At 46.8% G+C, this 27,230-nt stretch overlaps 2 protein-coding genes across 2 annotated transcripts in view; one reads left to right on the top strand and one right to left on the bottom strand.

The window, feature by feature from the left end:
* The window catches only part of LOC110512205 (ribonucleases P/MRP protein subunit POP1), a 28,485-nt gene extending 6,819 nt beyond the window's left edge, over window positions 1-21,666 (bottom strand). Inside the window, exons 1-13 of the mRNA XM_090219398.1 lie at window positions 21,567-21,666; window positions 20,971-21,237; window positions 20,534-20,709; window positions 19,367-19,627; window positions 17,468-17,555; window positions 14,600-14,811; window positions 13,212-13,498; window positions 11,675-11,768; window positions 9,291-9,399; window positions 7,487-7,606; window positions 6,342-6,463; window positions 5,115-5,303; window positions 1,298-1,452 (exon numbers count right to left, since the gene is read on the bottom strand). Of these exons, the coding sequence (XP_090075524.1) occupies window positions 1,298-1,452; window positions 5,115-5,303; window positions 6,342-6,463; window positions 7,487-7,606; window positions 9,291-9,399; window positions 11,675-11,768; window positions 13,212-13,498; window positions 14,600-14,811; window positions 17,468-17,555; window positions 19,367-19,627; window positions 20,534-20,709; window positions 20,971-21,226 (2,069 nt within the window). The 5' untranslated portion in view covers window positions 21,227-21,237; window positions 21,567-21,666. The remainder of the gene's footprint in view (window positions 1-1,297; window positions 1,453-5,114; window positions 5,304-6,341; window positions 6,464-7,486; window positions 7,607-9,290; window positions 9,400-11,674; window positions 11,769-13,211; window positions 13,499-14,599; window positions 14,812-17,467; window positions 17,556-19,366; window positions 19,628-20,533; window positions 20,710-20,970; window positions 21,238-21,566) is intronic.
* Window positions 21,667-21,860: 194 nt separating this feature from the next.
* LOC110510520 (2-iminobutanoate/2-iminopropanoate deaminase) lies at window positions 21,861-26,959 on the top strand. Its single transcript, XM_036938166.2, has 6 exons — window positions 21,861-22,101; window positions 23,025-23,130; window positions 24,699-24,753; window positions 24,846-24,914; window positions 26,496-26,551; window positions 26,730-26,959. Exons 1-6 carry the CDS (start codon window positions 22,037-22,039, stop codon window positions 26,787-26,789), a joined length of 411 nt encoding a protein of 136 aa, XP_036794061.1. The 5' UTR covers window positions 21,861-22,036; the 3' UTR covers window positions 26,790-26,959.
* Window positions 26,960-27,230: the final 271 nt, after the last annotated feature.

The following is a 27,230-nucleotide window of genomic DNA, read 5'->3' as shown; positions in this document are numbered from 1 at the left end:
TCTCCTCAACACACCTGGAGTTACATCAGGTGATACCAACACACCTGGAGTTACATCAGGTAATACTGACCCTCTCCTCAACACACCTGGAGTTACATCAGGTGATACCAACACACCCGGAGTTACATCAGGTGATACCAACACACCCGGAGTTACATCAGGTGACACCAGCACACCTGGAGTTACATCAGGTGATACCAACACACCTGGAGTTACATCAGGTGATACTGACCCTCTCCTCAACACACCTGGAGTTACATCAGGTGATACCAACACACCCGGAGTTACATCAGGTGATACCAACACACCCGGAGTTACATCAGGTGCTACCAACACACCTGGAGTTACATCAGGTGATACCAACACACCTGGAGTTACATCAGGTGACACCAACACACCTGGAGTTACATCAGGTGATACCAACACACCTGGAGTTACATCAGGTGATACTGACCCTCTCCTCAACACACCTGGAGTTACATCAGGTGCTACCAACACACCCGGAGTTACATCAGGTGCTACCAACACACCTGGAGTTACATCAGGTGCTACCAACACACCTGGAGTTACATCAGGTGATACCAACACACCTGGAGTTACATCAGGTGATACTGACCCTCTCCTCAACACACCTGGAGTTACATCAGGTGATACCAACACACCCGGAGTTACATCAGATGATACCAACACACCCGGAGTTACATCAGGTGACACCAGCACACCTGGAGTTACATCAGGTGACACCAGCACACCTGGAGTTACATCAGGTGACACCAGCACACCTGGAGTTACATCAGGTGACACCAGCACACCTGGAGTTACATCAGGTGACACCAGCACACCTGGAGTTACATCAGGTGACACCAGCACACCTGGAGTTACATCAGGTGACACCAACACATGGAGTTACATCAGGTGACACCAACACACCTGGAGTTACATCAGGTGATACCAACACACCTGGAGTTACATCAGGTGATACCAACACACCTGGAGTTACATCAGGTGATACCAACACACCTGGAGTTACATCAGGTGATACCAACACACCTGGAGTTACATCAGGTGACACCAACACACCTGGAGTTACATCAGGTGACACCAACACACCTGGAGTTACATCAGGTGATACCAACACACCTGGAGTTACATCAGGTGACACCAACACACCTGGAGTTACATCAGGTGACACCAACACACCTGGAGTTACATCAGGTGATACCAACACACCTGGAGTTACATCAGGTGATACCAACACACCTGGAGCTCCATCACGTGAAACCGACACTCTCCTCACCTCCTGAACTTGGCCAGCAGCTCAGCCTCCTGCTCTTCCTGGAAGCGTGCTCCTGCAGGGCAGTCTGGGTAGTCGTGGGGAAAGTGAGGCTCTCCTTTATTCTGGGCGTGTTTCAGACTCATCCTCAGCCCTCCGATACGTACTCCTCTATAAACCTGAAGGAGAGGAGAGGGTTACTACTTTAGTTACCTCTCCTCTATTTACCTGGAGAGGGTTACTACTTTAGTTACCTCTCCTCTATCTACCTGGAGAGGGTTACTACTTTAGTTACCTCTCCTCTATTTACCTGGAGAGGAGAGGGTTACTACTTTAGTTACCTCTCCTCTATCTACCTGGAGAGGAGAGGGTTACTACTTTAGTTACCTCTCCTCTATCTACCTGGAGAGGAGAGGGTTACTACTTTAGTTACCTCTCCTCTATCTACCTGGAGAGGAGAGGGTTACTACTTTAGTTACCTCTCCTCTATCTACCTGGAGAGGAGAGGGTTACTACTTTAGTTACCTCTCCTCTACCTACCTGGAGAGGAGAGGGTTCCTACTTTAGTTACCTCTCCTCTACCTACCTGGAGAGGAGAGGGTTACTACTTTAGTTACCTCTCCTCTATCTACCTGGAGAGGGTTACTACTTTAGTTACCTCTCCTCTATCTACCTGGAGAGGGTTACTACTTTAGTTACCTCTCCTCTATCTACCTGGAGAGGAGAGGGTTACTACTTTAGTTACCTCTCCTCTATCTACCTGGAGAGGAGAGGGTTACTACTTTAGTTACCTCTCCTCTACCTACCTGGAGAGGGTTACTACTTTAGTTACCTCTCCTCTACCTACCTGGAGAGGAGAGGGTTACTACTTTAGTTACCTCTCCTCTACCTACCTGGAGAGGGTTACTACTTTAGTTACCTCTCCTCTATCTACCTGGAGAGGGTTACTACTTTAGTTACCACTCCTCTACCTACCTGGAGAGGAGAGGGTTACTACTTTAGTTACCTCTCCTCTATCTACCTGGAGAGGGTTACTACTTTAGTTACCTCTCCTCTACCTACCTGGAGAGGGTTACTACTTTAGTTACCTCTCCTCTACCTACCTGGAGAGGAGAGGGTTCCTACTTTAGTTACCTCTCCTCTATCTACCTGTCGAGGGTTACTACTTTAGTTACCTCTCCTCTATCTACCTGTCGAGGAGAGGGTTACTACTTTAGTTACCTCTCCTCTATCTACCTGTCGAGGAGAGGGTTACTACTTTAGTTACCTCTTCTCTATCTACCTGTCGAGGAGAGGGTTACTACTTTAGTTACCTCTCCTCTATCTACCTGTCGAGGGTTACTACTTTAGTTACCTCTCCTCTATCTACCTGTCGAGGGTTACTACTTTAGTTACCTCTCCTCTATCTACCTGTCGAGGAGAGGGTTACTACTTTAGTTACCTCTCCTCTATCTACCTGGAGAGGAGAGGGTTAGTACTTTAGTTACCTCTCCTCTATCTACCTGGAGAGGAGAGGGTTAGTACTTTAGTTACCTCTCCTCTATCTACCTGGAGAGGAGAGGGTTACTACTTTAGTTACCTCTCCTCTACCTACCCGGAGAGGAGAGGGTTACTACTTTAGTTACCTCTCCTCTACCTACCCGGAGAGGAAAGGGTTACTTACTACTTTAGTTACCTCTCCTCTACCTACCTGGAGAGGAGAGGGTTACTACTTTAGTTACCTCTCCTCTATCTACCTGGAGAGGGTTACTACTTTAGTTACCTCTCCTCTATCTACCTGGAGAGGGTTACTACTTTAGTTACCACTCCTCTACCTACCTGGAGAGGAGAGGGTTACTACTTTAGTTACCTCTCCTCTATCTACCTGGAGAGGGTTACTACTTTAGTTACCTCTCCTCTATCTACCTGGAGAGGAGAGGGTTACTACTTTAGTTACCTCTCCTCTACCTACCTGGAGAGGGTTACTACTTTAGTTACCTCTCCTCTATCTACCTGGAGAGGAGAGGGTTACTACTTTAGTTACCTCTCCTCTATCTACCCGGAGAGGAGAGGGTTACTACTTTAGTTACCTCTCCTCTATCTACCTGGAGAGGAGAGGGTTACTACTTTAGTTACCTCTCCTCTACCTACCTGGAGAGGGTTACTACTTTAGTTACCTCTCCTCTATCTACCTGGAGAGGAGAGGGTTACTACTTTAGTTACCTCTCCTCTATCTACCCGGAGAGGAGAGGGTTACTACTTTAGTTACCTCTCCTCTACCTACCCGGAGAGGAGAGGGTTACTACTTTAGTTACCTCTCCTCTATCTACCTGGAGAGGAGAGGGTTACTACTTTAGTTACCTCTCCACTATCTACCTGGAGAGGAGAGGGTTACTACTTTAGTTACCTCTCCTCTATCTACCTGGAGAGGGTTACTACTTTAGTTACCTCTCCTCTACCTACCTGGAGAGGAGAGGGTTACTACTTTAGTTACCTCTCCTCTATCTACCTGGAGAGGGTTACTACTTTAGTTACCTCTCCTCTACCTACCTGGAGAGGAGAGGGTTACTACTTTAGTTACCTCTCCTCTACCTACCTGGAGAGGGTTACTACTTTAGTTACCTCTCCTCTATCTATCTGGAGAGGGTTACTACTTTAGTTACCTCTCCTTTATCTACCTGGAGAGGGTTACTACTTTAGTTACCTCTCCTCTATCTACCTGGAGAGGAGAGGGTTACTACTTTAGTTACCTCTCCTCTATCTACCTGGAGAGGAGAGGATTACTACTTTAGTTACCTCTCCTCTATCTACCTGGAGATGGTTACTACTTTAGTTACCTCTCCTCTATCTACCTGGAGAGGGTTACTACTTTAGTTACCTCTCCTCTATTTACCTGGAGAGGAGAGGGTTACTACTTTAGTTACCTCTCCTCTATCTACCTGGAGAGGGTTACTACTTTAGTTACCTCTCCTCTATCTACCTGGAGAGGAGAGGGTTACTACTTTAGTTACCTCTCCTCTATCTACCTGGAGAGGGTTACTACTTTAGTTACCTCTCCTCTATCTACCTGGAGAGGAGAGGGTTACTACTTTAGTTACCTCTCCTCTACCTACCTGTCGAGGAGGTTGATCAGACATATTTGTAGTAATTAGTCATTTGTCTACTTAAAGGGGCTTCTCCAAATATTACATGGCCATTGATCTAGAGTAGTGTACTATGTAGAGAACAGGGTGCCATTTGGTCCTGGTCTAGAGTAGTGCACTATATAGAGAACAGGGTGGGTCCTGGTCTATAGTAGTGCACTATATAGGGAATAGGGTGGGTCCTGGTCTAGAGTAGTGCACTATATAGGGAATAGGGTGGGTCCTGGTCTATAGTAGTGCACTATATAAGGAATAGGGTGTCATTGGGTCCTGGTCTAGAGTAGTGCACTATATAGGGAATAGGGTGGGTCCTGGTCTAGAGTAGTGCACTATATAGGGAATAGGGTGTCATTGGGTCCTGGTCTAGAGTAGTGCACTATATAGGGAATAGGGTGTCATTGGGTCCTGGTCTAGAGTAGTGCACTATATAGGGCATAGGGTGTCATTGGGTCCTGGTCTAGAGTAGTGCACTATATAGGGAATAGGGTGTCATTGGGTCCTGGTCTAGAGTAGTGCACTATATAGGGCATAGGGTGTCATTGGGTCCTGGTCTAGAGTAGTGCACTATATAGGGAATAGGGTGGGTTCTGGTCTATAGTAGTGCACTATATAAGGAATAGGGTGGGTCCTGGTCTAGAGTAGTGCACTATATAGGGAATAGGGTGTCATTGGGTCCTGGTCTAGAGTAGTGTACTATATAGGGAATGTGTGGTCCATACCAGAGGGACCCAGAAGGCCATGCCCCAGGCCTTGGGTAGCAGCAGGTCCCATCCCGCCCCCCAGGAAACCATCTCTGTGCCCTGGCTCTTCCCAGACTGCTGCACCAGTAGGACGGGTACTCTACCCTGCAGGGGGGTGGGGAGTCTGGAGCCTGGGACCAGAACATCATTACGCAGTCTGTTTACTTCCTGTAGACAGAGAGAAGACTGGATATGGGAGACAAACCACTTTTCCATACAACGTTTTTATGCAAGTTACACCGTATGGAAATAAATCACCACAGGTGTGATACAATTTCACAAATCGTCAACAGAAAAATGTTCCTTAGACATGTTTATTTTGTTGGTAAAAATGTATTATGTCAGGCCATGATATGCTACGTTGTACTACGACGTGGTAAACCGGGAGAATTCTCCAGAACCTGTCAGTGAACTGTTGTCTAGGGAGAATGTTCCAGAACCTGTCAGTGAACTGTTGTCTATAGAAAATGCTCCAGAACGTCTAGAGAGAATGTTCCAGAACCTGACAGTGAACTGTTGTCTAGAGAGAATGCTCCAGAACGTCTAGAGAGAATGCTCCAGAACCTGCCAGTGAACTGTTGTCTAGGGAGAATGCTCCAGAACGTCTAGAGAGAATTCTCCAGAACCTGTCAGTGAACTGTTGTCGAGAGAGAATGCTCCAGAACGTCTAGAGAGAATGCTCCAGAACCTGCCAGTGAACTGTTGTCGAGAGAGAATGCTCCAGAACGTCTAGAGAGAATGCTTCATACATTTAGTGACTCTTCTTCCTGGGTTGAGTCTCCAGGAGGACATACATTTAGTGACTCTTCTTCCTGGGTTGAGTCTCCAGGAGGACATACATTTAGTGACTCTTCTTCCTGGGTTGAGTCTCCAGGAGGACATACATTTAGTGACTCTTCTCCCTGGGTTGAATCTCCAGGAGGACATACATTTAGTGACTCTTCTCCTGGAGACTCAACCCAAGGAGGACATACATTTAGTGACTCTTCTCCCTGGGTTGAGTCTCCAGGAGGACATACATTTAGTGACTCTTCTTCCTGGGTTGAGTCTCCAGGGGGACATACATTTAGTGACTCTTCTTCCTGGGTTGAGTCTCCAGGGGGACATTCATTTAGTGACTATTCTTCCTGTGGGACATAACCTGGGTAGAGTCTTCATACATTTAGTAATGATATATTAAACAGACATGGTGCTATGGTTCAGTACCTGGTCTGTCATCTTGTTGTGTGTGACGTTGTCGCGGACAGACCGGTCCCACAGGGAACTCTGGCTGAGGGGTTCAGGGATCCCCTTCAACATCAGTTCCCTCCTCCTCTCCTCGTTCACTCCTGAAACAACAGAGGGCATAGTGCCGTATGACCAGGTACTCAGGAGAGTCACCAAACTGTGTTGAGTAGGCCAGAGGAAGCACACAACTAGTTGGCAACATCTACAGCATCACCGAGTAGCTCTATAGGGCCTACATCCACTAAATAAGGAAGTGGGTGATGCAACCCCCAGCCAGGTACTAAAAGGTAAACAAGGAAGTGGGTGATGCAACCCCCAGCCAGGTACTAAAAGGTCAATAAGGAAGTGGGTGATGCAACCCCCAGCCAGGTACTAAAAGGTCAATAAGGAAGTGGGTGATGCAATCCCCAGCCAGGTACTAAAAAGATAAATAAGGAAGTGGGTGATGCAATCCCCAGCCAGGTACTAAAAGGTCAATAAGGAAGTGGGTGATGCAACCCCCAGCCAGGTACTAAAAGGTCAATAAGGAAGTGGGTGATGCAATCCCCAGCCAGGTACTAAAAAGATAAATAAGGAAGTGGGTGTGAACCTCTGAGGGCGTGGTCTGAGCACAGGGTCCTGCCAGGATTCGAACCTGGGACATCTGCATGGACGAGCAGAGGCTCCCCAGGAGCACAGGACCAGAGAATGACCCACAGAACCTCCCTACCCACAAAGCCTCAGGACCTATCACATTCACAAACACAGGGTCCTGTTCAGCAGGGAACAAATCTATGACATTTTCTTGGATGCGTTCTCATTTGAATAGTCGGCTACGTCACAGTTTCACTCTGATTGAAAAGGTTGTGTTCTGAACAAGGCCCAGGTAGAATCACCCTAAAGGAGAACTAATGATGTAATGTAAACTATATCGGACCTGTCTGAACCACCCCACCCTGTCTCCTGGCTCAGAGGTTACCATGGCTACTGGCTCAGAGGTTACCATGGCTACTGGCTCAGAGGTTGCCATAGAATCACCCTAAAGGAGAACTAATGATGTAATGTAAACTATATCGGACCTGTCTGAACCACCCCAACCTGGCTACTGGCTCAGGGGTTACCATGGCTACTGGCTCAGAGGTTACCTTGTGCCTTCCTGATGTCGGACACGGCCTTGCTTCTCTTGTTTGGTAAGGTCAATCTGGGGTCATCCACCGTCAGACCCAGAACTGAGCCGGCTGGGACCTCCGCTGTGGAGTACACACCTGAGGAGAGGAGACAGGACAGACATGAGGTACGCTTTGGAGGGGAGGAGAGACAGGACAGACATGAGGTACGCTTTGGAGGGGAGGAGAGACAGGACAGACATGAGGTACGCTTTGGAGGGGAGGAGAGACAGGACATACATGAGGTACGCTTTGGAGGAGAGACAGGACATACATGAGGTACGCTTTGGAGGAGAGACAGGACAGACATGAGGTACGCTTTGGAGGGGAGACAGGACAGACATGAGGTACGCTTTGGAGGGGAGGAGAGACAGGACAGACATGAGGTACGCTTTGGAGGGGAGGAGAGACAGGACATACATGAGGTACGCTTTGGAGGAGAGACAGGACATACATGAGGTACGCTTTGGAGGAGAGACAGGACAGACATGAGGTACGCTTTGGAGGGGAGACAGGACAGACATGAGGTACGCTTTGGAGGGGAGGAGAGACAGGACAGACATGAGGTACGCTTTGGAGGGGAGGAGAGACAGGACATACATGAGGTACGCTTTGGAGGAGAGACAGGACAGACATGAGGTACGCTTTGGAGGGGATGAGAGACATGAGGTACGCTTTGGATGGGAGGAGAGACAGGACAGATATGAGGTACGCTTTGGATGGGAGGAGAGACAGGACAGATATGAGGTACGCTTTGGATGGGAGGAGAGACAGGACAGATATGAGGTACGCTTTGGAGGGGAGGAGAGACAGGACAGATATGAGGTACGCTTTGGAGGGGAGGAGAGACAGGACAGATATGAGGTACGCTTTGGAGGGGAGGAGAGACAGGACAGATATGAGGTACGCTTTGGAGGGGAGGAGACAGGACATATACATGAGGTTTTAACTCCAACGCTGTTCCTGGAGAGAGACCCTCCTGTAGGTTTTAACTCCAACCCTGTTCCTGGAGAGAGACCCTCCTGTAGGGTTTAACTCCAACCCCAATCTAGCGCACCTGATTCTAATGATTAGCTGGTTGATAAGCTGAATCAGGTTAGTTACAACTGGGGTTGGAGTTAAAACCTACAGGAGGGTCTCTCTCCAGGAACAGGGTCGGAGTTAAAACCTTACAGGAGGGTTTCTCTCCAGGAACAGGGTTGGAGTTAAAACCTCCAGGAGGGTCTCTCTCCAGGAACAGGGTTTGAGTTAAAACCTCCAGGAGGATATCTCTCCAGGAACAGGGTCGGAGTTAAAACCTACAGGAGGGTCTCTCTCCAGGAACAGGGTTGGAGTTAAAACCTCCAGGAGGGTCTCTCTCCAGGAACAGGGTTTGAGTTAAAACCTACAGGAGGGTCTCTCTCCAGGAACAGGGTCGGAGTTAAAACCTCCAGGAGGATATCTCTCCAGGAACAGGGTCGGAGTTAAAACCTCCAGGAGGATATCTCTCCAGGAACAGGGTTTGAGTTAAAACCTCCAGGAGGATATCTCTCCAGGAACAGGGTCGGAGTTAAAACCTCCAGGAGGATATCTCTCCAGGAACAGGGTTTGAGTTAAAACCTCCAGGAGGATATCTCTCCAGGAACAGGGTCGGAGTTAAAACCTCCAGGAGGGTTTCTCTCCGGGAACAGGGTCGGAGTTAAAACCTACAGGAGGGTCTCTCTCCAGGAACAGGGTTGGAGAGCCCTGATCTGAGCTAATGAATGTAGGTAATGAATGAGGAATGTAGTTGTGAGGAACTCACCTTTGAGCATGTTGAAGACACCAGCTTGTTGTTGATGAAGAGACATGTTACAGTCGTCTCTGCAGTGATCTGGCCACCAGAAGGGAGATGGTCTGGATTTACCTGTAGCCTGGAATACAGATAAAACACCTGACTAAACACCTTACACAGAAACAAACAGGATGTAGTATCTAGATAAAACACCTTACACTGGAACAAACAGGATGTAGTATCTAGATAAAACACCTTACACTGGAACAAACAGGATGTAGTATCTAGATAAAACACCTTACACTGGAACAAACAGGATGTAGTATCTAGATAAAACACCTTACACTGGAACAAACAGGATGTAGTATCTAGATAAAACACCTTACACTGGAACAAACAGGATGTAGTATCTAGATAAAACACCTTACACTGGAACAAACAGGATGTAGTATCTAGATAAAACACCTTACACTGGAACAAACAGGATGTAGTATCTAGATAAAACACCTGACTAAACACCTTACACTGGAACAAACAGGATGTAGTATCTAGATAAAACACCTTACACTGGAACAAACAGGATGTAGTATCTAGATAAAACACCTTACACTGGAACAAACAGGATGTAGTCTCTAGATAAAACACCTTACACTGGAACAAACAGGATGTAGTATCTAGATAAAACACCTTACACAGAAACAAACAGGATGTAGTATCTAGATAAAACACCTTACACTGGAACAAACAGGATGTAGTATCTAGATAAAACACCTTACACAGAAACAAACAGGATGTAGTATCTAGATAAAACACCTTACACTGGAACAAACAGGATGTAGTATCTAGATAAAACACCTTACACTGGAACAAACAGGATGTAGTATCTAGATAAAACACCTTACACTGGAACAAACAGGATGTAGTATCTAGATAAAACACCTTACACTGGAACAAACAGGATGTAGTATCTAGATAAAACACCATACACTGGAACAAACAGGATGTAGTATCTAGATAAAACACCTGACTAAACACCTTACACTGGAACAAACAGGATGTAGTATCTAGATAAAACACCATACACTGGAACAAACAGGATGTAGTATCTAGATAAAACACCTGACTAAACACCTTACACTGGAACAAACAGGATGTAGTATCTAGATAAAACACCTGACTAAACACCTTACACTGGAACAAACAGGATGTAGTATCTAGATAAAACACCTTACACTGGAACAAACAGGATGTAGTATCTAGATAAAACACCTTACACTGGAACAAACAGGATGTAGTATCTAGATAAAACACCTTACACTGGAACAAACAGGATGTAGTCTCTAGATAAAACACCTGACTAAACACCTTACACTGGAACAAACAGGATGTAGTATCTAGATAAAACACCTTACACTGGAACAAACAGGATGTAGTATCTAGATAAAACACCTTACACTGGAACAAACAGGATGTAGTATCTAGATAAAACACCTTACACTGGAACAAACAGGATGTAGTCTCTAGATAAAACACCTTACACTGGAACAAACAGGATGTAGTCTCTAGATAAAACACCTTACACTGGAACAAACAGGATGTAGTATCTAGATAAAACACCTTACACTGGAACAAACAGGATGTAGTCTAGATAAAACACCTTACACTGGAACAAACAGGATGTAGTATCTAGATAAAACACCTTACACTGGAACAAACAGGATGTAGTATCTAGATAAAACACCTTACACTGGAACAAACAGGATGTAGTATCTAGATAAAACACCTTACACTGGAACAAACAGGATGTAGTCTAGATAAAACACCTTACACTGGAACAAACAGGATGTAGTATCTAGATAAAACACCTTACACTGGAACAAACAGGATGTCGTCTCCAGACAAATCATCCCAGGTGATTAGCTGGCCTCCAGACAAATCATCCCAGGTGATTAGCTGGCCTCCAGACAAATCATCCCAGGTGATTAGCTGGCCTCCAGACAAATCATCCCAGGTGATTAGCTGGCCTCCAGACAAATCATCCCAGGTGATTAGCTGGCCTCCAGACAAATATCCCAGGTGATTAGCTGGCCTCCAGACAAATCATCCCAGGTGATTAGCTGGCCTCCAGACAAATCATCCCAGGTGATTAGCTGGCCTCCAGACAAATCATCCCAGGTGATTAGCTGGCCTCCAGACAAATCATCCCAGGTGATTAGCTGGCCTCCAGACAAATCATCCCAGGTGATTAGCTGGCCTCCAGACAAATCATCCCAGGTGATTAGCTGGCCTCCAGACAAATCATCCCAGGTGATTAGCTGGCCTCCAGACAAATCATGCCAGGTGATTAGCTGGCCTCCAGACAAATCATCCCAGGTGATTAGCTGGCCCCTAGATAAATCATCCCAGGTTCTTACATCACAGTGTGTGGCAGGGGCCAGGGTTTCAGTCAGAACGGAATGTGATAGAGGTCCAATCAGACGATACCGCACCATCTCCATGGTGAGGTCACTGCAAAACAGTAAACAACAACATTCAGGAAGTCCACATGGTTGAGAATGAAGGGAGGGGTTTATAAAGGGAGGGGAATTATAAAGGGAGGGGTTTTATAAAGGGAGGGGTTTTATAAAGGGAGGGGTTTTATAAAGGGAGGGGTTTTATAAAGGGAGGGGTTTATAAAGGGAGGGGTTTATAAAGGGAGGGGTTTATAAAGGGAGGGGTTTTATAAAGGGAGGGGTTTATAAAGGGAGGGGTTTTTATAAAGGGAGGGGTTTAATAAAGGGAGGGGTTTATAAAATTGACAGAAAACTCTAAATATGACTAAATCAAAGCAGTCAGAACCCACCTGATGACTATACCAGTGGTACCAGTCAGAACCCACCTGATGACTATACCAGTCAGAACCCACCTGATGACTATACCAGTGGTACCAGTCAGAACCCACCTGATGACTATACCAGTGGTACCAGTCAGAACCCACCTGATGACTATACCAGTGGTACCAGTCAGAACCCACCTGATGACTATACCAGTCAGAACCCACCTGATGACTATACCAGTCAGAACCCACCGGATGACTATACCAGTCAGAACCCACCTGATGACTATACCAGTCAGAACCCACCTGATGACTATACCAGTGGTACCAGTCAGAACCCAACTGATGACTATACCAGTCAGAACCCACCTGATGACTAATACCAGTCAGAACCCACCTGATGACTATACCAGTGGTACCAGTCAGAACCCACCTGATGACTATACCAGTCAGAACCCACCTGATGACTATACCAGTCAGAACCCACCTGATGACTATACCAGTCAGAACCCACCTGATGACTATACCAGTGGTACCAGTCAGAACCCACCTGATGACTATACCAGTGGTACCAGTCAGAACCCACCTGATGACTATACCAGTCAGAACCCACCTGATGACTAATACCAGTCAGAACCCACCTGATGACTATACCAGTGGTACCAGTCAGAACCCACCTGATGACTATACCAGTGGTACCAGTCAGAACCCACCTGATGACTATACCAGTCAGAACCCACCTGATGACTATACCAGTCAGAACCCACCTGATGACTATACCAGTGGTACCAGTCAGAACCCACCTGATGACTATACCAGTCAGAACCCACCTGATGACTATACCAGTCAGAACCCACCTGATGACTATACCAGTGGTACCAGTCAGAACCCACCTGATGACTATACCAGTCAGAACCCACCTGATGACTATACCAGTGGTACCAGTCAGAACCCACCTGATGACTATACCAGTGGTACCAGTCAGAACCCACCTGATGACTATACCAGTGGTACCAGTCAGAACCCACCTGATGACTATACCAGTGGTACCAGTCAGAACCCACCTGATGACTATACCAGTGGTACCAGTCAGAACCCACCTGATGACTATACCAGTGGTACCAGTCAGAACCCACCTGATGACTATACCAGTGGTACTGGACCTCCAGGTGATGGGTGTGGTAGCAGAAATGGTACTGTATCCCAGGAGCTTCTTGGCTGGTGGCTCAGCAGCCTCAGGCTCCCTGGAGGACCACTTCCTCTTAGAACCAGAACCAGAGGCCTGCGCCGCCTCAGGACCAGCCCCAGGACCGGGGGCCAAGGTGGGGGTATGGGCTGGCTGTGGGACAGGGAGGTCCACTGGAGCAGGTGGAAGGACAGCCTCAGAACACTGACAGACAGCCTGCAGCTCTGGGAGGAGGTCCTGACACAGAGCACAGGGCACAGTCACGACACGGGGCACTGACAGACAGCCTGCAGCTCTGGGAGGAGGTCCTGACACAGAGCACAGGGCACAGTCACGACACGGGGCACAGTCACGACACGGGGCACAGTCACGACACGGGGCACAGTCACGACACGGGGCACAGTCACGACACGGGGCACAGTCACGACACGGAGCACAGTCACGACACGGAGCACAGTCACGACACGGAGCACAGTCACGACACGGAGCACAGTCACGACACGGGGCACAGTCACGACACGGGGCACAGTCACGACACGGGGCACAGTCACGACACGGGGCACAGTCACGACACGGGGCACAGTCACGACACTTAGCACAGTCACGACACTTAGCACAGTCACGACACAGAGCACAGTCACGACACAGAGCACGGGGCACAGTCACGACACGGGGCACAGTCACGACACGGGGCACAGTCACGACACGGGGCACAGTCACGACACGGGGCACAGTCACGACACGGGGCACAGTCACGACACGGGGCACTGACAGACAGCCTGCAGCTCTGGGAGGAGGTCCTGACACAGAGCACAGGGCACAGTCACGACACAGAGCACAGTCACGACACAGAGCATAGGGCACAGTCACGACACGGGGCACTGACAGACAGCCTGCAGCTCTGGGAGGAGGTCCTGACACAGGGCACAGTCACGACACAGGGCACAGTCAGAATGAATAGTACTTTCCCAATCCCAAAGGGGACATCTGATTGGATAGTACTTGACCGATCCCAAAGGGGACATCTGATTGGATAGTACTTGGATAGTACTTTACCGATCCCTAAGGGGACATCTGATTGGATAGTACTTTACCGATCCCTAAGGGGAGATCTGATTGGATAGTACTTTACCGATCCCAAAGGGGACATCTGATTGGATAGTACTTTACCGATCCCTAAGGGGAGATCTGATTGGATAGTACTTTACCGATCCCAAAGGGGACATCTAAGTTCACCAGATTATAGACAACAATAAAGACATTACCCCATCAATGAATAGTTAAATGGTTGTTCAACACTTCTACAACTGATTGATTCTGCATATTAGTCCCTCTGACCGTTTTCATGGTGGGGTGAGCCCAGATCCACAGCTGTCTGTGTGTTGATCCCTGGGAGCCCTGGTCCTCCTGGCCCCCCCGGCCCTGCGTTGTGGGTCTCCAGAGGAATGTGACAGGCCCCAGGGGCTGGAGAGGGTACTGTCCTGCTCTGTACACCATCACACTGCCCTGTCTCCTGCCTGACACACACATGGCTGCTGCAAACGTAGGCCCTGCAGGTACAACACACGTCATCGTCAATAATACCGTAAAGCAGCGAGTCACATATTTGTTAGACCACCCGACTCAAAACAATCCCACACTCAGTCACTTTCCGTACACTTGGTTCTCATCCATCCTCCACTGACCCCAACACAGACATCCATTATACATGTTAAGTCATCAATACGATCTAATATGGCAACACGAATAAGTGTATTTCAAGCTAGAATCCAACACATCTAAACTTTATACTGAAACACTTGTATATATTTAGAGACTAATGCTGCGTTTAGACGAGGAACATGAAGATCAGTCATACCAGTCGGCAGAGCGGGACAAGAAAGCAAGGAAGAGGCTGGCGGCAAAAACAAGCCGGCACGACGTTGCTATGGTGATTTCACCAAACGGTCCAAATCAACATCAGGTAGAAAACAACACAGATGGTAAAAGTTGAATTTTTTTTTTTTTTAACTCTGGTTGCCAAGTCCCGTCTACCTCGTACCATCTAAAACGCAGCATGCCGTCTACCTCGTACCATCTAAAACGCAGCATGCCGTCTACCTCGTACCATCTAAAGCGCAGCATGCCGTCTACCTCGTACCATCTAAAACGCAGCATGACGTCTACCTCGTACCATCTAAAACGCAGCATGCCGTCTACCTCGTACCATCTAAAGCGCAGCATGCCGTCTACCTCGTACCATCTAAAACGCAGCATGACGTCTACCTCGTACCATCTAAAGCGCAGCATGCCGTCTACCTCGTACCATCTAAAGCGCAGCATGCCGTCTACCTCGTACCATCTAAAACGCAGCATGACGTCTACCTCGTACCATCTAAAACGCAGCATGCCGTCTACCTCGTACCATCTAAAGCGCAGCATGCCGTCTACCTCGTACCATCTAAAACGCAGCATGACGTCTACCTCGTACCGTCTACCTCGTACCATCTAAAGCGCAGCATGCCGTCTACCTCGTACCATTTAAAGCGCAGCATGCCGTCTACCTCGTACCATCTAAAACGCAGCATGCCGTCTACCTCGTACCATCTAAAACGCAGCATGCCGTCTACCTCGTACCATCTAAAGCGCAGCATGCCGTCTACCTCGTACCATCTAAAGCGCAAAATGCCGTCTACCTCGTACCACCTAAAGCGCAGCATGCCGTCTACCTCGTACCATCTAAAACGCAGCATGACGTCTACCTCGTACCATCTAAAACGCAGCATGCCGTCTACCTCGTACCATCTAAAACGCAGCATGACGTCTACCTCGTACCGTCTACCTCGTACCATCTAAAGCGCAGCATGCCGTCTACCTCGTACCATCTAAAATGCAGCATGCCGTCTACCTCGTACCATCTAAAAACGCAGCATGCCGTCTACCTCGTACCATCTAAAGCGCAGCATGCCGTCTACCTCGTACCACCTAAAGCGCAGCATGCCGTCTACCTCGTACCATCTAAAGCGCAGCATGCCGTCTACCTCGTACCATCTAAAGCGCAGCATGCCGTCTACCTCGTACCATCTAAAGCGCAGCATGCCGTCTACCTCGTACCATCTAAAGTGCAGCATGCCGTCTACCTCGTACCATTTAAAGCGCAGCATGCCGTCTACCTCGTACCACCTAAAGCGCAGCATGCCGTCTACCTCGTACCACCTAAAGCGCAGCATGCCGTCTACCTCGTACCATCTAAAGCGCAGCATGACGTCTACCTCGTACCACCTAAAGCGCAGCATGCCGTCTACCTCGTACCACCTAAAGCGCAGCATGCCGTCTACCTCGTACCACCTAAAGCGCAGCATGCCGTCTACCTCGTACCAACTAAAACGCAGCATGCCGTCTACCTCGTACCATCTAAAGGGCAGCATGCCGTCTACCTCGTACCATTTAAAGCGCAGCATGCCGTCTACCTCGTACCATCTAAAACGCAGCATGCCGTCTACCTCGTACCATCTAAAACGCAGCATGCCGTCTACCTCGTACCATCTAAAACGCAACATGCCGTCTACCTCGTACCATCTAAAGCGCAGCATGCCGTCTACCTCGTACCACCTAAAGCGCAGCATGCCGTCTACCTCGTACCACCTAAAGCGCAGCATGCCGTCTACCTCGTACCATCTAAAACGCAGCATGACGTCTACCTCGTACCATCTAAAACGCAGCATGCCGTCTACCTCGTACCATCTAAAACGCAGCATGACGTCTACCTCGTACCGTCTACCTCGTACCATCTAAAGCGCAGCATGCCGTCTACCTCGTACCATCTAAAACGCAGCATGCCGTCTACCTCGTACCATCTAAAACGCAGCATGCCGTCTACCTCGTACCATCTAAAACGCAGCATGCCGTCTACCTCGTACCACCTAAAGCGCAGCATGCCGTCTACCTCGTACCACCTAAAGCGCAGCATGCCGTCTACCTCGTACCACCTAAAGCGCAGCATGCCGTCTACCTCGTACCATCTAAAGCGCAGCATGCCGTCTACCTCGTACCACCTAAAGCGCAGCTTGCCGTCTACCTCGTACCACCTTAAGCGCAGCATGCCGTCTACCTCGTACCATCTAAAACGCAGCATGACATCTACCTCGTACCATCTAAAACGCAGCATGATTGACAATTGTGGTTGCTTGTTTGTTGAGGAGGGAAAACACGAAAGCAAGTACTTACCAGTTTCCTTGCTGGTCAGCTTAGACAGAGCAGCTAACAGCTGTTCCCCTGGCCCCTGTAACTCCACACAGCAGTAGTACGACATGTCCTGGGTGGGGGGGGTGGGGACAGTATGTAACCCAAAGTGAATCCTCTAACACTTCAAAATATAATTTTACAGTTTGGAAACTGCAAGAAGACAAATTTACCAAAATGCTGTATTCATATCTGATCACACAGCAAACATTTAAAGTGGCTGTCGCTCATGTTCGTACCGTGTGAACACCAGACCTGAGTAGATAACAGTTTTAATTTATTATATACTTAACAGAGACTACTACTGTAGAGATCCCACAGTAAACCTATTAGAACTGTTACAGAGACTACTACTGTAGAGATCCCACAGTAAACCTATTAGAACTGTTACAGAGACTACTACTGTAGAGATCCCACAGTAAACCTATTAGAACTGTTACAGAGACTACTGTTGTAGAGATCCCACAGTAAACATATTAGAACTGTTACAGAGACTACTATTGTAGAGATCCCACAGTAAACCTATTAGAACTGTTACGGAGACTACTATTGTAGAGATCCCACAGTAAACCTATTAGAACTGTTACAGAGACTACTATTGTAGAGATCCCACAGTAAACCTATTATAACTGTTACAGAGACTACTATTGTAGAGATCCCACAGTAAACCTATTAGAACTGTTACAGAGACTACTACTGTAGAGATCCCACAGTAAACCTATTAGAACTGTTACAGAGACTACTACTGTAGAGATCCCACAGTAAATTATTAGAACTGTTACAGAGACTACTACTGTAGAGATCCCACAGTAAATTATTAGAACTGTTACAGAGACTACTACTGTAGAGATCCCACAGTAAATTATTAGAACTGTTACAGAGACTACTACTGTAGAGATCCCACAGTAAACCTATTAGAACTGTTACAGAGACTACTACTGTAGAGATCCCACAGTAAACCTATTAGAAGAACGTCAAGTGTTACTGTATTTTAGTAATTCTGAAACTGTTGTACTTTGAATGTTAAGGTGATTCGTGTCCCCCACTGTTGGGGATGTGTATTGAAAATAGTCCCCCAGAAATGTTTTAAACTTTCCACAAAGAATATTTAAAACTAGAGTTTTCCCAGGTCTGGAGAACTCCTAACCTTATTGAGCAGTAATTTAAAACTAGAGTTTTCCCAGGTCTGGAGAACTCCTAACCTTACTGAACAGTAATTTAAAACTAGAGTTTTCCCAGGTCTGGAGAACTCCTAACCTTATTGAGCAGTAATTTAAAACTAGAGTTTTCCCAGGTCTGGAGAACTCCTAACCTTATTGAGCAGTAATTTAAAACTAGAGTTTTCCCAGGTCTGGAGAACTCCTAACCTTACTGAACAGTAATTTAAAACTAGAGTTTTCCCAGGTCTGGAGAACTCCTAACCTTACTGAACAGTAATTTAAAACTAGAGTTTTCCCAGGTCTGGAGAACTCCTAACCTTATTGAGCAGTAATTTAAAACTAGAGTTTTCCCAGGTCTGGAGAACTCCTAACCTTATTGAGCAGTAATTTAAAACTAGAGTTTTCCCAGGTCTGGAGAACTCCTAACCTTATTGAGCAGTAATTTAAAACTAGAGTTTTCCCAGGTCTGGAGAACTCCTAACCTTATTGAACAGTAATTTAAAACTAGAGTTTTCCCAGGTCTGGAGAACTCCTAACCTTATTGAACAGTAATTTAAAACTAGAGTTTTCCCAGGTCTGAAGAACTCCTAACCTTACTGAACAGTAATTCGAACAGGACCTTATAAAATCAGTCAATCAAATCAAAATGTACTTCTTATCAGTTGTCCCAAAGTGCTTCCCAGATATCCAGCCTCAAAAAGCCTCGGTGGGTATAGACACTAACCTGTAGTAGACAGTGGGAGCTCATGGCTCTGTAGCAGGCTCTGTAACACTTGTAGGTTGGCCTGTCTCCCAGACAGTAGCCCCATCTCTTGACCATGTGGAAGCGCTTGGCGTGCCAGATGTGCGTCTCCAGCCACAGGTTCTTCCGCTGGCGACGGTTGAATTCCAGAAGCATGTTGCCGTGGCGACGCCGGGCTTTACGGCTCTTGCTCTTGGACTGTTCCTTCTTCACCTTCTGACCAGCCTTCTGACTCTTCTCCAACTGGACCAGAGAGGAAACACACAGGATGTTTATATTAGTCCGGCTCTAGGTGTGGCTAGTCTGGCTCTAGGTGTGACCGGTCCTTCCTCCATGTATGGACATGACAATAACAGAGACAGATCTGGGACCATGCTTTAAAGTCAAGAGAGAGAAAGGCCGCGTTTCACTGTGACAGAGTATGAAACTGAAACTGGAAACACTTATCTCCCTCACTAGTTTTAAGCACCAACTGTCAGAGCAGCTCACAGATTACTGCACCTGTACATAGCCCACCTATAATTTAGCCCTATCAACTACCTCTTTCCCAACTGTATTTTATTTATTTATTTATTTTGCTCCTTTGCACCCCATTATTTTTATTTCTACTTTGCACATTCTTCCATTGCAAAACTACCATTCCAGTGTTTTACTTGCTATATTGTATTTACCTTGCCACCAAGGCCTTTTTTGCCTTTACCTCCCTTCTCACCTCATTTGCTCACATTGTATATAGACTTGTTTATACTTTATTATTGACTGTATGTTTGTTTTACTCCATGTGTAACTCTGTGTCGTTGTATCTGTCAAACTGCTTTGCTTTATCTTGGCCAGGTCGCAATTGTAAATGAGAACTTGTTCTCAACTTGCCTACCTGGTTAAATAAAGGTGTTCTCAACTTGCCTACCTGGTTAAATAAAGGTGTTCTCAACTTGCCTACCTGGTTAAATAAAGGTGTTCTCAACTTGCCTACCTGGTTAAATAAAGGTGTTCTCAACTTGCCTACCTGGTTAAATAAAGGTGTTCTCAACTTGCCTACCTGGTTAAATAAAGGTGAAATAAAAAATAAAATAAAAAAGTGTGTGTGACTGAATGTGTGACTGGGAGCGTGTGTGTGTGCGCCTAAGTGTGTTACTTAGACAAACCCACCATGTTGTTGGCCATGTCTCTCAGCCTGCAGGGCAGTCTCTTGGTGTTATGACTCATAGCCCGCCTCCTCATGTGTTTAGGAAGAGCTCCAAACACATGGGAGCTGCCTGTTGTCTTGGTGACGGCCATCAACATGGCGTTCACCTCTGCAGCCCGGGCCTTGGCAAACGCTGAGGCTGAGGAGAGGAGGCACAGCACAGCACCACACATCACAAAAGACTGGCTGGGAGTCAATGGCTTGGAGCATCAGACATTATATCTACTCATTCTAAATGCCATTTGAATTGAATGTAATAAAAGCTGTTGATTTACAGCTGGTTCAACATCGACATGCGGAAGTGCTCAGTTAGAACCTGTATCAGTTTAAAAACCCATCAAGACGTGAGCATCCTTTTAAAATACATTTGACAACTGTATGCAGAGGAAGGTGTTCTTACCAGTGATGTGTGTGGGCAGAGCCTGCGGGTATCCCCCGTGTCCTTCTCTCTGGTGGCCCCGGACCCAACCCCCTCCCTGGGCATGGCCAGAGTGGGAGGACCCCTGGCCCCATGGATGTGGAGACAGATCACGGCCTCGACCTGTAGGAGTGTCCCCTCCGTTCCTCCAGTGTGAGCTGCCCTGGGAGGAATAGGTCACGTTGCTCGGCTGGTTCCTCATCTTCTTATCGCGCATCCTGTGCTTGGCTGTAGACATTTTTGATAGCTCTGCAGAAAATAAACATGACTCATTGATAATAAGGCTAGTGGTGCTGTCAAAAATGATCCTATCGTGGGACACGAGCAGGCTACTAGCAACTATTTAAGAGAGAATTGCACAGTCACTGATCGGATGTTATTGTCAGCAAACCTTTGAATCAATCTCCACCTCAGCAGAATAACTAATAGCTAAATTAGCTACTTAGCAAGCTTGATACACATTGGGACATCATGCGACTACTTTGCATGACACAAACAGGCTATGCTAACGAGTTATGAAGTTACCCACTTCCATCACACCACAGTGTATTTGTAAAGGTAACTGAAAATATATTCACTTTCAAATCCTGAATGGAGGAACAGTGATATTTCAAAACCACGCCGTAAGCTCACATTTATGTCTACAGCTCTTCCGCATAAATATGACGTATATCTTGTTCCGGTTAAATTGTGTTCATGGGAAACGTAGTATATAGTAGATATTTTGAAAATGTTATTTAAACTTTATTTATGTAGTAGATATATTTAGTCGCGTCAATAAAATATGGCAAAATTGTCAGAAAATAAATGACACTTTCTGAATTTAGCGTCATTTTGGTTTTTGGGCAAGAATCAGTACCCTGCCAATACCCACAACGATTACAATGATATAAGTTGTGGGTCTAATGAAACTTCTAGGCCCGTTTAGTTGAGACTTTACGGTAGTAGACGCGCTCTACCAGCTGATCTGTCATTTCAGACCTCCACGGGCTTCAAAGCAGGAACTTCTTTGTTTTAAGTGAAGACTTTTTTGTGTCCAATTCTAATCATGTCTTCGATCATCAGGAAGATAATCAACACCACTAAAGCGCCAGCAGCTATCGGGCCGTACAGGTAGGTGGTCTGTGCAGCCTTTATCACACTGTTGATCTGAAGGTGTCGAACTATTTTTTTTTTTTAAATCAAATCAAATCAAATTGATCGCATACACATATTTAGCAAGATGCTATTGTGGTTGTAGCGAAATGCTTGTATTCCTATCTTCAACGGCGCCGTAGTATCTAACAGTGCAGGAGCACGATGTTAAATAATGGAATATAGAAATATTAGGACGAGCAATGTCGGAGTCCGGAGTATTTATGTATATATAAGAATAGTATATTCTTGTTTGCATTCATTCAGTAAGCAACTATTTTAAACATTGTTCGTGTGTCTGCGCAGGGCACTATGAATCTCACATGCGGTATTGGCATTTCTGTTCCGTCTGTGAAGGGACATTCGCGGTCTGTTACGGTAGGGGGTGTCACCCCTTTTTACCCAATAATCGTGGGAGGTGGAGCTTTGGCGCCGCTGTAAACTGGAGAAAGAGAGACTTGAGTTTTATTTCAGGTTAAAGTGCTTTTTGACTGAAGGCCTGTGACTGGCAGAGTTGGCACAGAGGGTATGTGTTGGAATGGAGCATTCTGTGGACTGGCACTGTCGTTGCTCTACGTTCCCTTAAACGCCTACTGTATTACACACTATTGTATTACATGACATTCAGAAATAAACAGTCCCCAGTATGGTTGCTCAGTTTAACCAGTAGGTGGCAGTAAAGTATCAATTTAGATACCTGGAAAGTCAAACAACGTTAATTGTGTTCTGGATGGAAAAGACTGGGGACTTTTTATTTGTTTGCTTCATTTAGGTAGTAGTAGTAGTCGTAGTGTCTATAATATCTTGACTGTGACAGAGAACAACATTTCACCTGCCCCATGTTGGTACATATCTTATCAGCTGCCCAGTCCTGTGTTCATATTCGTTGTTCTGTCTCCCAGCCAGGCGGTGGTGGTGGACAGGACCATGTACGTGTCAGGCCAGCTGGGGATGGACCCTGCCTCTGGTCAGCTGGTGGAGGGAGGGGTCCAGGCTCAGACCAAACAGGTGAGGTGAAGCTTTTAACACACCCCCCCCCCCCCCCCCTCTTTCTCAGTTACAACCACAGGACATAGAACAGGGATGTTGCCGATGGAGGGAGGGGGGAAATCTGTGAAACTCACTCATCTACTTAAGTGTTTCCACTTGCGCTGCAGGTAGACTAGTGGTTAGAGCGTTGGGCCAGTAACCGAAAGGTTGCTGGATCGAATCCCTGATTTGATCGAATCCCTGAGCTGACAAGGTACAAAATCTGTCGTTCTGCCCCTGAACAAGGCAGTTAACCCACTGTTCCCCTGAACAAGACAGTTAACCCACTGTTCCCCTGAACAAGACAGTTAACCCACTGTTCCCCTGAACAAGGCAGTTAACCCACTGTTCCCCTGAACAAGGCAGTTAACCCACTGTTCCCCTGAACAAGGCAGTTAACCCACTGTTCCCCTGAACAAGGCAGTTAACCCACTGTTCCCCTGAACAAGGCAGTTAACCCACTGTTCCCCTGAACAAGGCAGTTAACCCACTGTTCCCCTGAACAAGGCAGTTAACCCACTGTTCCCCTGAACAAGGCAGTTAACCCACTGTTCCCCTGAACAAGGCAGTTACCCCACTGTTCCCCTGAACAAGGCAGTTAACCCACTGTTCCCCTGAACAAGGCAGTTAACCCACTGTTCCCCTGAACAAGGCAGTTAACCCACTGTTCCCCTGAACAAGGCAGTTAACCCACTGTTCCCCTGAACAAGACAGTTAACCCACTGTTCCCCTGAACAAGGCAGTTAACCCACTGTTCCCCTGAACAAGGCAGTTAACCCACTGTTCCCCTGAACAAGGCAGTTAACCCACTGTTCCCCTGAACAAGGCAGTTAACCCACTGTTCCCCTGAACAAGGCAGTTAACCCACTGTTCCCCTGAACAAGGCAGTTAACCCACTGTTCCCCTGAACAAGGCAGTTAACCCACTGTTCCCCTGAACAAGGCAGTTAACCCACTGTTCCCCTGAACAAGGCAGTTAACCCACTGTTCCCCTGAACAAGGCAGTTAACCCACTGTTCCCCTGAACAAGGCAGTTAACCCACTGTTCCCCTGAACAAGGCAGTTAACCCACTGTTCCCCTGAACAAGGCAGTTAACCCACTGTTCCCCTGAACAAGGCAGTTAACCCACTGTGCCCCTGAACAAGACAGTTAACCCACTGTTCCCCTGAACAAGACAGTTAACCCACTGTTCCCCTGAACAAGGCAGTTAACCCACTGTTCCCCTGAACAAGGCAGTTAACCCACTGTTCCCCTGAACAAGACAGTTAACCCACTGTTCCCCTGAACGAGGCAGTTAACCCACTGTTCCCCTGAACGAGGCAGTTAACCCACTGTTCCCCTGAACGAGGCAGTTAACCCACTGTTCCCCTGAACGAGGCAGTTAACCCACTGTTCCCCTGAACGAGGCAGTTAACCCACTGTTCCCCTGAACGAGACAGTTAACCCATTGTTCCCCGGGCGCCGTGGAAGTCGATTGTGTCAGTTAAATGCGGAAGACACATTTCAGTTGAATGCATTCCCTTTCCCTCTATTTCTATCCCATACAGGCTCTGGTAAACATGGGGGAGATCCTGAAGGAAGCAGGGTGTGGATATGACAGTGGTAAGTTATGATGTTTTTATAAAAACTTGTATTAGATGTTTATAAACTGTATCTAGCAAAACCATGAATTTCCTGATTTTCTTTTCCCACAGTCGTGAAAACCACGGTTCTTTTGGCTGACATGAATGACTTCGTCAGTGTGAATGATGTCTATAAAACATGTAAGTTTCTCTGTTGTTGGGATCCTTCCTGTTGAATATTCATGTTGTTGGGATCCTTCCTGTTGAATATTCATGTTGTTGGGATCCTTCCTGTTGGATTCTCTAAATATTCATGTTGATGGGATCCTTCTTGTTGGATCCTCTGAATATTCATGTTGATGGGATCCTTCTTGTTGAATCCTCTGAATATTCATGTTGATGGGATCCTTCTTGTTGGATTCTCTGAATATTCATGTTGATGGGATCCTTCTTGTTGAATCCTCTGAATATTCATGTTGTTGGATTCTCTGAATATTCATGTTGATGGGATCCTTCTTGTTGAATCCTCTGAATATTCATGTTGATGGGATCCTTCTTGTTGGATCCTCTGAATATTCATGTTGATGGGATCCTTCTTGTTGAATCCTCTGAATATTCATGTTGATGGGATCCTTCTTGTTGGATTCTCTGAATATTCATGTTGATGGGATCCTTCTTGTTGAATCCTCTGAATATTCATGTTGATGGGATCCTTCTTGTTGGATCCTCTGAATATTCATGTTGATGGGATCCTTCTTGTTGGATTCTCTGAATATTCATGTTGATGGGATCCTTCTTGTTGAATCCTCTGAATATTCATGTTGTTGGATTCTCTGAATATTCATGTTGATGGGATCCTTCTTGTTGAATCCTCTGAATATTCATGTTGTTGGGATCCTCCTTGTTTTGTAATGCTGATATGTATTAGAAGTATTCTGAAGGTTATCTGGCACTTCACATAGTGTCCACAAGGTGTCACTGTTTCCCAAGAGACTGAGTATGGTATGTAAGGGAGGCGCACTTCACATAGTGTCCACAAGGTGTCACTGTTTCCCAAGAGACTGAGTATGGTATGTAAGGGAGGTAGGGATGATCATTTTGTGGCACTTCCCTTGAGTAGGTTTGAGCACTGCCATGACAGTGACTGGAGTTAAAGGTACCTACCTTCATACAGATTCAGTCAGCATCTAAACCTCACTGACCTGATTGACAAGCCGTGTCTGTCTACGTAAGATGAGTCCCTAACAACTTGGACTGCATGTTGGTTAAGGGCTCTGTACTGCAGCGCCAGCTGTGCCACCAGAGACTCTGGGTTCGCGACCAGGCTCTGTCGTAACCGGCCGCGACCGGGAGGTCCGTGGGGCGACGCACAATTGGCCTAGCGTCGCCCGGGTTAGGGAGGGATTGGTCGGTAGGGATCTCCTTGTCTCATCGCGCACCAGCGACTCCTGTGGCGGGCCGGGGCAAGGTGCGCTAACCAAGGTCGCCAGGTGCACGGTGTTTCCTCCGACACATTGGTGCGGCTGGCTTCCGGGTTGGATGCGCGCTGTGTTAAGAAGCAGTGCGGCTTGGTTGGGTTGTGTATCGGAGGACGCATGACCTTCAACCTTCGTCTCTCCCGAGCCCGTACGGGAGTTGTAGCGATGAGACAAAACAATTGGATACCACGAAATTGGGGAGAAAACGGGGTAATTTTTTGTTTTTAAATAGATAAAAAATGACGTTTAATTAAGTCTTGTATCAGATCTACAGTATGTAACCATGTCTGTGTTCCTCTTTTAGTTTTCAGCAGTAGCTTCCCAGCTAGGGCTGCCTACCAGGTCGCTGCTCTGCCCAGGGTGAGGATCTGACGCTTCATCTCATTACACTGTTTCCATGGCGATACAGAACCTAACCATGTGATGTTACTGACAACAAACCTGAGAAGTACTTGAATGCTATTTTTGTCTCTGTCTCTCTCTCTCTCTCTCTCTCTCTCTCTCTCTCTCTCTGTGTGTGTCTCTGTCTCTCTCTCAGGGTGGGCTTGTAGAGATTGAAGCTGTTGCTGTTCTGGGCCCTCTGACTGAGGTCTCTTGATGTAGCCTAAACGTCAGCGACAGAACAGGAAAAAAATCAACAACTCCCATGTCCCATAAAATGACGTGCCATCACAATACCAGCGTATAGTGAATCATTTCCATTGGTTAAGATGGTCCAATAAAACATCACTTCCTGTTTAAAAATAAAGTCAAAACAAATGAATAGAATGTATGTAGCTATTTTCCAAATGATTTAAACCACTGAGTGAGTTTATTGGTGAATAAATCTGTGACATTTTGTAGAAGACTGTTGCAGGTTCTACAGCATCATTCTTATTGGCTGCTGAGGACCTATGTGATGAGGTAATGGTTCTGGTACTTCCTGACTGACAACGGTTGCTCACCACATCAACTGTGCAGTCGGTCATCAGATGATGTGGGTTAGCTGATATGTTAACTACCTATTCAGGTATCAGGTGATGTGTGTTAGCTGATACAT

The sequence above is a fragment of the Oncorhynchus mykiss genome, chromosome 3, assembly GCF_057628025.1.
Source record: "Oncorhynchus mykiss isolate SJ-2025 chromosome 3, ASM5762802v1, whole genome shotgun sequence".
NCBI classification, from domain to species: domain Eukaryota; kingdom Metazoa; phylum Chordata; class Actinopteri; order Salmoniformes; family Salmonidae; genus Oncorhynchus; species Oncorhynchus mykiss.
Note: the sequence above shows the minus strand (reverse complement) of the source record. Positions and strands in the feature narration are given on the sequence as shown.

Excerpts from the sequence above, each read along its gene's own strand:
- LOC110510520 (XM_036938166.2), top strand. The coding sequence starts at position 22,037 with ATGTCTTCGATCATCAGGAAGATAATCAACACCACTAAAGCGCCAGCA. Across the intron at positions 24,754-24,845 it reads AGGGTGTGGATATGACAGTG|TCGTGAAAACCACGGTTCTT; the intron begins GTAAGTTATGAT and ends CTTTTCCCACAG. Across the intron at positions 24,915-26,495 it reads GAATGATGTCTATAAAACAT|TTTTCAGCAGTAGCTTCCCA; the intron begins GTAAGTTTCTCT and ends TTCCTCTTTTAG.